Below are 12,150 nucleotides of genomic sequence, written 5' to 3' on the forward strand. Positions count from 1 at the left end.
CCACAAACTGCATCAAATTGGTCTGCATGGCTGTCATCCCAGAATGAAGCCTCTTCTAAAGATGATGTACAAGAAAGCAAACAGTTTTCTGAAGACAAGAAGACTAAGGACATGGGTTACTGGAACCATACCTGTGGTCTGATGAGACCAATATAAACTTAATTGGTTCAAATGTTGTCAAGCGTGAGTGGTGGCAATAAGATGAGAAGTACAAAGATAAGTGTGTCTTGCCTTCAGTCAAGCATGGTGGTGGGAGTGTCATGATTTGGGCTGCATGAGTGCTACCAGCTCTAGGGAGCTACAGTTCATTGAGGGAATCATGTATGCTAACATGTACTGTGACATACTAAAGTAGAGCAGAATTCCCTACCTTCAGAAACTGGACTACAGGGCAGTATTCCAATATAAATACCTCAAACACACCTCCAAGATGACCACTGCCTTGCTAAAGAAACTGAGGTTAAAGTTACTGGACTGGCCAAACATGTCTCCAGACTTAAACCCTATTGGAAATCTTTGGGGCATCCTCAACCGGAAGGTGGACGAGCGCAAGGTCTCTAACATTCAGCAGCTCCGTAATGTCATCATGGAGGAAGTGGAAGAGGATTCCAATGGTTCCCAAGAAGCTCTAGTGAACGCCATGCCCCAGAGAACTAAGTGCAGTGCTTGAAAATAATGGTGGATACACAAAAAAATGACACTTTTGGCAAAATTTGGCCATTTTCACTTAGAGGTTTACTCACTGTTGTTGCCAGCGGTTTAGACATTAATGGCTGTGTGTTGAGTTATTTAGAGGGCACACCAAATTTACACTTATACAAGCTGTACACTGACTACTTTATATTATTTCAAAGTGTCATATCTTCAGTGTTGTCCCATGAAAAGATATAATAAAATATTTACAAAAATGTAAGGAGTGTACTCACGTTTGTGATATACTGTATGTCAGAAAAGCCACAAACAAGACCCATTTTAAAAACTACACCCATCCTCCTCTAATCATATTCAAAATCACATTCTGAAAGTTTGATAATCCTTTAGAATACATGCACAATGACTAAAATGTTGCTTTAACCCCTAATTTTCCATTTTCACAATGAAAATCAAAGAGAAAATGGTTACCAAAATTTTGTCATAAAGTTTCTCAATATTGATAGCCACAAATGAGAAATTAAAGTGCTAGGATCAGAGATAAATCCAATCACAAGCAGTAATTGAGAGGTTAAAGTGTTGGGATAGGAAATAGATCCAATCTCAGCATAAACAGAAAAAATTCAGCTGTAAATAACAGTCAGCTCCAACTGTGGATGGGGTAGCCACAACTCTAGAATGCAGTAAATCACTTGCAAATTGGACATACTGTACCATCTATTTGCGGGAAGAGGATAAAAAGTTTTTTTAAGTTCACATTTATCTTTGAGATACAGTACCTTGTGAAAGTATTCGTCCCCCTTGAATTTTTCAACCTTTTCCCACATTTCAGGCTTCACACATAAAGATAAAAATTTGAATTTCATGGTGAAGAATCAACAAGTGGGACACAATTGTGAAGTTGAATGAAAATTATTGCTTATTTTAAACTTTTGTAAAAAATAAAAAACTGAAAAGTGGGGCGTGCAATATTATTCCTCCCGGATCCAAGACTTCTTCCGAGCTGCACTAATCCTCTGGAACGCTCTACCCCAAGAAGTTAGAACGAATCAGAACTTACTCGGCTTCAGACGCTCCCTAAAAACGCATCTTTTTAGGGCGGCCTATCACATTCCCTAATCAAATCCAATTAAACACAGTCCCTCTACAACGTCTCACAACATAACCCCACGTCAAACTCCATGCCACCCAAATGCATCAGGCCAATTGGTCCAGGAGGCCATTATCTATCCCCCATTTCCTTGAGATGGCTGGATTTTCATTGTAAATAAGCACTTGTACCTTGCCCCCCCCCCCATATCTCATTGTAGATTGTAAGCTCTAACGAGCAAGGTTGTTTTTTCCCCCTCTAAATATTGTATTTTTTAGAACTGTTACTTGTTTGATATGATCCTCCTGAATTGTAAAGTAAAGCACTGCGGAATATGTTGGCGCTATAGAAATAAAGATTATTATTATTATTATTCGGCCCCTTTAAGTTGATACTTTGTAGCGTCACCTTTTGCTGCGATTACAGCTGCAAGTCACTTGGGATATGTCTCTATCAGTTTTGCACATCGACAGACTGAAATTCTTGCCCATTCTTCCTTTGCAAATAGCTTGAGCTCAGTGAGGTTGGATGGAGAGCATTTGTGAAAGCAGTTTTCAGCTCTTTCCACAGATTCTCGATTGGATTCAGGTCTGGACTTTGACTTGGCCATTCTAACACCAGGATACGTTTATTTTTGAACCATTTTATTGTAGATTTTGATTTATGTTTGAGATCATTGACTTGTTGAAAGATAAATCTCCATCCCAGTCTCAGGTCTTTTGCAGACTCCAACAGGTTTTCTTCAAGAATTGTCCTGTATTTGGCTCCATCCATCTTCCCATCAATTTTAACCATCTTCCCTGTCCCTGCTGAAGAAAAGGAGGCCCAAACCATGATGTTGCCACCACCATGTTTGACAGTGGGGATGGTGTGTTCTGGGGGTGATGAGCTGTGTTAATTTTATGACAAACATATCGTTTGGCATTGTTCCAAAACGTTTGATTTTGGTTTCATCTGACTAGAGCACCTTCTTCCACATGTTTGGTGTGTCTCCCAGGTGGCTTATGGCAAACTGTAAACAACACTTTTTATGGATATCTTTGAGAATTGGCTTTCTTCTTGCCACTCTTCCATAAAGGCCAGATTTGTGTAGTTTACGACTGATTGTTGTCCTATGGACAGACTCTCCCACCTCAGCTATAAATCTCTGCACTTCATCCAGAGTGATCATGGGCCTCTTGGTTTCATCTATGATCAGTCTTCTCCTTGTTTGAGATTAAAGTTTTGAGGGACGGCTGGGTCTTGGTAGATTTGCAGTGGTATGATACTCCTTACATTTTAATATGATTGCTTGCACAGTGCTCATTGGGATGTTTAAAGTTTTGGAAATCTTTTTGTAACCAAATTCGGCTTTAAACTTCTCCACAACAGTATCACGGACCTGCCTGTTGTGTTCCTTGGTCTTCATGATGCTTTATGTGCTTTAAACAGAACACTGAGACTATCACAGAGCAGGTGCATTTATACAGAGACTTGATTGTTACGAGGGGGACCCGGGGAAGCGTGCCAAGATGGGGAATGGACAGCTTCCGCCGGTCAAGGTCCACTGTGCGGTGTAAGGGACCGCTGCTATGGTGGGTGAAGAGTGAGCGGGTTGCTGCTAGCGATCGTCTGGAATGTCACAGACGATCTATGTACACCGGTCTGCCCTAACCCGTGTGGGTTGTATGGCAGGGATCACACGGCTCGGTGTACCTGTTGCACGGGGAAGCACAGAGGTGCCCACGCACGTGTGCCAGTGGAAGTCACGAGAATATGGCACGAGGGTAGCACAGAGGTGCCCACGCACGTGTGCTTTCAATAACCAGGTGAGTCCAGTGGAGACTCGAGGAGCTCACCTGGGACAGGAACACGGCCTGTAGAAGGAGCTACTGCCGGAGCAGCAAGGCAGGGACACGGCCTGCAAACCAGGTGCTGCCTAAGCAGCAAGGGCCAAGCCCACAGAGGAAGATAATGCCTGAGCAGTGGCGTGGCAGCACGCTGCCAGACATCCAAACATAGAAGGACGGTCGCGCGCCGCCATGATGGCAGGAGGAGCTTTTAAGGAGGTGTAGCTCCAGCCAAGGGCGGGCGCGAGGCGGAGATGACGGACTTGACCCAATCAGGATCCACGACATCCCAGCCTGGCCAGTCAGGATTCACCACGTCACCAGCCTTGTCATCAAGCCGTGTGACGTCAGTGGGCGAATCAGGATCCACCAAGCATAGCACATGCTCACCCTCCTGCCTCTGGGAAATAGAGGCGGGATCCTCGGTCTCACAATGTGTAGAGATAACGGGAGTCTCACTGCTTCCCTGAGCAGCAAACCTCTGCACATTGCGCAACCTCACAGACCTTCGAGGCTGCTGAGCAGGAGGAGCTGCGGCAGGAAAGGAATGGGAGACCGCCTCATTTCTTGCAACAGGAGTACCACTAGGTGTCACCCTTGTGCTGCCTCTCTGAGGAGGTTTCTCCTGCAGTCTGGCAGACCTTCGGCGTTGCTGAGCAGGAGCACTCGTGGCAGGCAAGGAGACTGTCTCATTCCTTGCCACAGGAGAGCCACTAGGTGTAACACTTGATTACACACAGGTGGCTTATATTTATCATCATCAGTCATTTAGGACAACATTGGATCATTCAGAGATCCTCAATGAACTTCTGGAGTGAGTTTGCTGCACTGAAAGTAAAGGGGCCGAATAATATTGCACGCCCCACTTTTCAGTTTCTTATTTTTTACAAATGTTTAAAATAAGCAATAAATTTCGTTCAACTTCACAATTGTGTCCCACTTGTTGATGATTCTTCACCATAAAATTAAAATTTTTATCATTATGTTTGAAGCCTGAAATGTGGGAAAAGGTTGACAAATTCAAGGGGGACGAATACTTTCGCAAGGCACTGTAATCTATACTACTCCTAATCCCACTGTTATGCCACACAAACCCTGCAACCAATCAGTGGTTGCTAAAGGGCTGCTGTGCTCTCAATTCCTTTGATGATCCAAAGTTTTTCCAAATGAATTGAGAACAAAGTAGCCCAATAGAAAATACATCTGAACATCCAATTGTACACCCCAAAAATACTACCAGTGTAGCTAGGGAGTCAAGATCAAACTCAATGTGCTATATATAGAGAGATAGAAACACCACAGTAACCCCTACGTGCATTTCGTGTGGCTTCCAAGAAAGTATGGGTGAGTGTCTGATGCAATAAGATTTATTTTCTTACATAGGAGATGGGCATTTAGCCTATAATCACCTATTACATACATATACACCTGCATTATCTGCATTAGTATTCCTCATGTGTTGAGGACTCCTAACCCTATACGTTTTTAGCATTTGGCACAACTGTTTGTCGCCTGTCCAGCACTATGCACTTTTATTGTCTTACTTGTCTACTATTTGTTCTATTCATATGAAATAATACAAACTACATAGTTTTTCCTCAAAACAATTCTGGTGGATATTATGACTTCAAACTGCCATAGGTTTTGCAAAGTAGTTCAATAGCAGTCCCTGATCGGCTACAGGACTCATGAGGCATAACAAAGTCATAAAAGCTTTGGGGAACTCCAAATCCCTGGAATATTTCCGGGATTGGAGGGGAACATAAAGTGCTTTTATTTTATATTGGGGAATGAAGTATTTAAGAAGGGGTTGTCCGAGTAGTGGATCCCTTTAATTGCCCTCATATTAACCAAACTAATGACCAAAATATAAAATGTAACAGATTATATTAATATACAGTTTGGGGTTGCCAGGTACTTTATATTTTTGGACTATCTTTAGGATAGGTATACAATATCATTTCTGGGGAGGTGCGACACAAGACACCTCCGCCAATCAGTTATTCTTTGTGTCAGTAGCAGGAGGATGTGATCAGTTGTGGAAGAGAACTACACAGCGCTGTCAAGTGCATAGAAGCCATAGGAGCGTACTACGTATTCAACCCCACTCAAATGAATTGGCATGGATGTGCAGCACCCAGTCGCGGCTGCTGTACAGTTGACAGAGCTGTGTATTTCCATTCCATAACTGAACAGACCTCGCTGGTGGCAATGACAACAGCTGATTGGTATTGGTGCGTGGTGTCGCACCCCCATTTATCTGAAATCGAAAGTCTATGCTGTGGATAAGCCATCAATATAAAATATCAAACGATAATTAATTAATATCTAAACCTTTGAAGCTGCAATAGCCTAACTGTGAAGAAGAATGAGTTTCTCACACTTTAATTGACTGCAAATGATAATTAATTGATCCCAATATCTTTGCTTCTCCATCACATGTGACCCTTTTCTGAATCATGGTCCATTTATATTAATTAGAAATGCAATGAACAAATTAAGGCTGCTCAGTAATTTCTACCTTAGTAAAATACAGCTAAAATCTATTGGATTTCTTATTCTTTTTCCTATAAGTGGGTTGCTTGAAAAGAAATTACAGTATTTTTGAATATTTGTTACTATGGATATTCAGCTAATAGCTTGGACCAAAAAATAATGTGATATAACACCATAGCACATCATAATGAGCAAACTGTGTCAGGGGAAATAGGGGGAGCCGGAAGCTGGGATCTCCGTCAAATGCTTTAATTATGGCAGTTTACAGCCAGGACCCAGGGGAAGGGCGAATCTCAAACTGTAGGAGCCAGAAGTGGGACATGGATATTTAGTGATCAGAGCTATTATAATACTCGGATGCTGAGATCATGTAGAATATCTTTGGTGGGATACATAAGTTTTTCTGATAAACAGGATTTAAAAGACATAGACATTTTACTATGCTTTATATACTACTGTATTACAATAGTCACATTCATTTAAAGATTATTTAAAATTTTGAATTTACACTATATGGACTAAAACATGGGGACATCCTACCATTACACTCAGATGTTTCAGCCGCATCAATTGTAAACTGATAAAGTCAAGCACACAGCTTTTGATCAGAGTACAGCATGGTTTGTACTGAAAAGTAAAGTGGAATTAAAGTGAATCTGCCATCAAGTTTTTGCCACATTATCTATGTGCAGAAGGCTGTAGAGACAGAGATCCTGATTCCAGTGATGTGTTACTTCCTGGGCTGCTTGCTGTAGTTTTGATAAAATCACTGTTTTATCAGTAGGAGATGATCAATAAAGGACTAGTAAATCTGTTGCAATGTAGTCCTCATAAGCTCTGTATTACCCCACTCCCACCACTGTCAGGCATTTTTATACCCATGCGCAGTGTACATAGACAGCTGTCAATCAGTAGTGGTAAGTGGTGTGAGCAAGGTTATATAAAGCTCAACATTTAGAGATCTGGTAGACCTAAAGCCTATAAAAGTGTGGTTTTACCAAAATTGCAGCAAGCAGTCCCATAAGTGATACATCAATGGAATCAGGGTCTTTGTCTCTACATTACGCTGGTGTCAGATGGGGTAACAAAAACCTGACCACAGAATCCCTTTAAACAGTTGAAACCTTTAGACAGTTTGTAGCTTATCAGTCAGAAAATATGAATTCGGTCACATCAAGGTTTCCTTGATAGAATTTTTGTCCAACCTTGTAAAAAACATAATGATCTTTATGTGATTTTCCCCAAACAAAATTGTGTTGTGTTTTCCTGACAGAAAACTATTTCTTATCAAACTTTTATGGGTAATTTATGGAAAAATGCATAAAACAACAGGTTATTAAAAAAGCAACTGATAAGAAAAAGTAACCAAAAGTGAAGGAAAACACTAAAAAAAAATCAACTTTATGTAATGATTTTAATATACTCCCTACTGACTTACCACTAGCATTTAGGTTCTAAAAAAGTGGCAAACCACAACAGGAAAAGTGCAATTTCCACGTAAAGACGCCCCCCCACCTCCAAAAACAAAAAAAAGTTCTGAAACCACAGGCATACTACATGTGAAACCACCTTAAGAATAGATTCACGCAGTAGATTTTATTGAAATCATATTTAATCAAGAAGTCGCCATGTTGATGCTTAAATGCATAATAATTCATTGATAAAATTAAGCAATTAAAAAAAAAATTACCTTATTTTTGGGACAGTGAAGTCAGAAGGTAGTTTGGAGATCTTCACCATCTGAGGCCTGTTGGGGAATTTTTCAAAGATCCGCAGACGCAGTGGTAGTTTTTCTTTAGTGTCAGCATTTGCTTCACTTTGTTTCAACTAAACAGATGGAAACAAAAAAATGCTGAAGTACTGACCACAACAGACAGAAGATGGCAGCAAAGGTACATTGCTTTTTTCAGTCTAGGCTAGAAATCCATTACTAATGATTACAGTGCTAGACTAAAAGGACACTGCCAATAAAATACTGCATTATTTAAAAATGCCATGCACTATTCACTTGGTCAACAATATGTTTGTGCTTTATGTAAATTAATTCTTGTTGAATAACCATTCTCAGATGTTTAGATATGTGAAATCTGAAGATAATACATGCATGGTTTGTGTTCAAAAGCTGAATTTCTATTTTGTGCACCCTATACTGTTTTTTTCATCCCCATATATCTTCCAGGTATATACATTTTCTTTGTTCCAAACTGCTGCTGTGATGCTTAGAACTAAATAAGGCATGTACAAGAGTCAACCATAAATTACTTCATATCAAATACAGGCTTGTAATACAGTATGGATAAGAAGACGTTTGTCAATCTTGATATTATGTATTAGCATAGAAAATAAATGAACTGTTCACATCCAATGCTGCAGGATTCTTCATTATCAAATTATTATTATTATTTATTACTATAGTGCCATTTATTCCATGGCGCTTTACATGTGAAAAGGGGCATATGTAGACAGGTACAATAATCATAAACAATAAAAAGTGCAGACTTGTACAGGAGGAGAGAGGACCCTGCCCGTGAGGGCTCACAGTCTACAGGGGATGGGTGAGGATACAGTAGGTGAGGGTAGAGATGGTTGACGATAGTACAGTGAACTGAGGTTTATTGCAGGTTGCAGGCTTGTCAGAAGATGTGGGTTTTCAGATTGCTTTTGAGGTTTCCACGTTAGGCGAAAGTCTGATATGTTGGAGCAGAGAGTTACAGAGTATGGGGGATGCATGGGAGAAATCTTGTAGGCAATTGTGGGAAGAGGAGATAATAGGAGAAGAGAGAAGGAAATCTTGTGAAGATTGGAGGTTGTGTACAGGTAAGTATCGGGAGACTAGTTCACAGATGTATGGAGGAGACAGGTTGTGGATGGCTTAGTTTATGTCATGGCTAGTGTTTTGAAATTGAGTCTTTGGGCAATGGGAATCCAGTGAAGAGATTGGCAGAAAGGAGAGGTCGAGGAATAATGGGGGTTACAGGTCGATTAATGGGGCAGCAAATTTTAGGATAAACTGTTGGGGTGTGAGAGTGTTAGATGGGATGCCAAAGAGCAGAGGGTTGCAGTACTCGAGGTGGGAGATGATGAGTGCATGCACTAGTGTTTTTGCAGATTCTTGGTCAAGGAATGGACGGATCCAGTCGGTAGAAGGTGGAAAGGGCTTGGATATGTGGCGTGAAGGAGAGTCGAGGGTTACCTCTAGGCAACGAGCATGCGGGTCTGGGGAGAGTGAACAGCCATTGACTTTGATAGATAGGTCTGGTGGATTGGTAGAATGAGGTCGGGAAAGATGATGAATTCTGTTTTGTCCATGTTCAGTTTTAGAAATCAAATCAGAAAAGAAGGGTGAAATAGTGGACAGACATGGTTGGGATTTTGGTTAGTAAGGAGGTGATATCAGGGCCAGAGAGCTATATCTGTGTATCAACAGTGTAGAAATGATACCAAAAGCTGAGCTGTTCCAGGCCAAAGGTGTAGATGGAGTAAAGCAGGGGTCCTAGAACTGAACCTAGAGATAGGGGGGGAGATGAGAGAGGGAGATGCTGATAGTGCCAAGTCAAATGTCAATAAGATATTGTTTTGATAAAATTTTAGACTGCTTCTCAAAGCAAGGCTAGTGTATATATAGAAGTGAAAGGACTATAACAACAACCAAAAATGTTAGCTCTTCTTGATTTCCATATCCTTCTTCAACCATTCTTTCACTTCCTTTGAAGAAGAGAATTGTAATGCACTTGTTGGTCCTACAGTTCTTTTCATGATATTGTAGGGTCTTTGAAAATGAAAAACTTTTGCTCCACACTGTCCATAGGGTAGGGCAGAATCTAGTTAATCTATGCTGCCCCACAATAGAATGTATGCTCTGTAGTAGCTGTTACTTGTATTGTATTTATGGGTTAATAAGAAGTCTGTCACCCGACAGTGCTAATTACTCCACTTATATAGGACTTTGCCTGTATAAAATTCATATGATTGTTTTTTCATTGGCGTGGCAAGGGGCTCAGTGCACTATTACCACTATTACATCTCTTCAGTTTGCAATCATATCTTGATTGATGACCCTCAAGAGAATGCTGTCTGAATGTAAATTAACAGCTCTGTGCCTCAGCACAGACACTGTAGCAGTCCATCTGCACTCACATAGTATACCTGCCAGGGGCGGACACTGACAGCATGGGGCCCCTGTGCAAGAAATTGTGCCTGGGCCCGCTTCCTTTTATGGCGACAAAGCTGCAGATATAGATATATGTATACACATATATACATTACACAGTGCCCTCTCTTGTTCTGTACAGCACCGTCCCTTACATATTGGATGCACTTGTTATTTTTGCTATTGATTGTGCACTCTTTTTATTTCCTCTATTGTTAGATATAAAATTATAATGACTGCTGATGGAAAATGGAAAGGCTTCTATTCTGATGGACTGGTCTTCTGGTTAGATGCAGCTCCATCAGCAGTCATTTTATATCTAATAAGAGAGGATTCTATAATAAAGAGAGAGAGCGCTGTGAGTAACTAAAATAACGAGCATACGCTATATAAGAAACAGTGCTATACATAACATTAAAGGACACTATATAATAGAGGACGGTGCCATACATAACTAGCAAGGATGCTAATAAGTGGCAGTGTTATACAGTGTTTACATAGTGAGTACACTAAATACTAATGGACGGTGTTATACATAATAAGGCTACTTCCCTGCATCCGTGTGCAGTGTTAGTGTGCTGCGTGATATCTTTCTCGGACAGCACACAGACCCATGGAGTATGTGCTATTCCTTATAATCAGGTCAGAACAGCACATGCTCGGAGTTTCGCAGATCTCATTCTTGGATCTGTGATTTTCACAGATATGTGAATAGATCTATGAAACTCTGAGTCTATGTGATGTCCAATAAAATAATCTGGCAGCACACAGACATATCACATGAATGTGAGAATGTGGCCTAAGGAATTTAACAAATAACAGCAATACTCCAAGTCATACAGTACAGAATAAATATTTCCATCCAGTGACTTACCGCTGACCTCTCATCTGATTAGTTTTCTGTTGTTTCTTCTCCGTCTGGTTAGACCTTCATGTCCGCCATCTTCCAGCCACTCATCTTGTCACACTGATCACTGCAGTCCTGAAAATAGCAAGGTCATATATATTGTATATACATTTACCGTACCTCCTGAACAAAAATTCACCTACATTGCGCCCCTGACTACATACTGTATAGATACCCCACCATTAGTATAGAATTAACCATTCACAATATAAAGTGATAAATAAGCCAGCACTGTGCCCCCATTAACTATAATCTTTGCTGCCTAATAAATATAAACTAATCAGTCTCTGTGACCCTCCCCCCAATTAATTTTAAGGCTACGTGCCACATACGTAATATCACCCGCTTCCCCACATAAGTACGGTAACATCTCCTCCTTCCCCACATAAGTAACATAACCTGCTTCCCCACATAATCACCTGCTTCCCCCCATATATGTAACATCACCCCATTCACCACATGCATAACATCACCCGCTTCACCACTTAGCCCCAAACAAGTAACCATAACCCTTCCCCATGCAGCCCCCTGTGTATAACATAACCCCTTGCATATGCAGCCCCCAGTTTGCAGCCCCACGCAAGAAAACTTAACCCTTCCAAACTCAGCCCTCAAGCACACTAGCCCCACAACTGTGACATCACGCCGCTTTCACAAGTAAAGTCACCCCCTTTTCTGCACAGCCCCCAGCATGCAGCCCCATATCTCCCCTTTCTTCATCCACCCCCACATATGTAAAAATCACTCCACTCCCAGTAGAATCCCCCAATATGCAGCACCTTCTGTATGCAATCCATCAACATGCTCCCTCATGTAGGAATATCCAGTTATCCTGTGTCCCCCAAAATACAAACAGCACCTCACATTAGTCACACAGTCCTTCGTATGAAGCCCGTCGCTCCATGGTGCAGCTTGTCAGTCCTCTCAGTGTGGTCGCTCCGTAGCCTCATCACCTCCATCAGTCACAACACACGCTGAACAATGATAAGCTCTGCGCTGGAGGAGGAAGTCCCGCCTCTTTCCAGTG

General features: G+C 41.3%; 1 protein-coding gene across 4 annotated transcripts in view; it reads right to left on the reverse strand.

The window, feature by feature from the left end:
• The window catches only part of NALCN (sodium leak channel, non-selective), a 1,011,261-nt gene that overhangs the window by 247,316 nt on the left and 751,795 nt on the right, over nt 1-12,150 (reverse strand). For all 4 annotated transcript variants that reach the window (XM_075336708.1, XM_075336707.1, XM_075336706.1 and 1 more), the window contains one exon: nt 7,757-7,893. In XM_075336708.1, the coding sequence (XP_075192823.1) occupies nt 7,757-7,893 (137 nt within the window). The remainder of the gene's footprint in view (nt 1-7,756; nt 7,894-12,150) is intronic.

Source organism: Anomaloglossus baeobatrachus, chromosome 2 (assembly GCF_048569485.1).
Source record: "Anomaloglossus baeobatrachus isolate aAnoBae1 chromosome 2, aAnoBae1.hap1, whole genome shotgun sequence".
Classification (NCBI taxonomy): Eukaryota; Metazoa; Chordata; class Amphibia; order Anura; family Aromobatidae; genus Anomaloglossus; species Anomaloglossus baeobatrachus.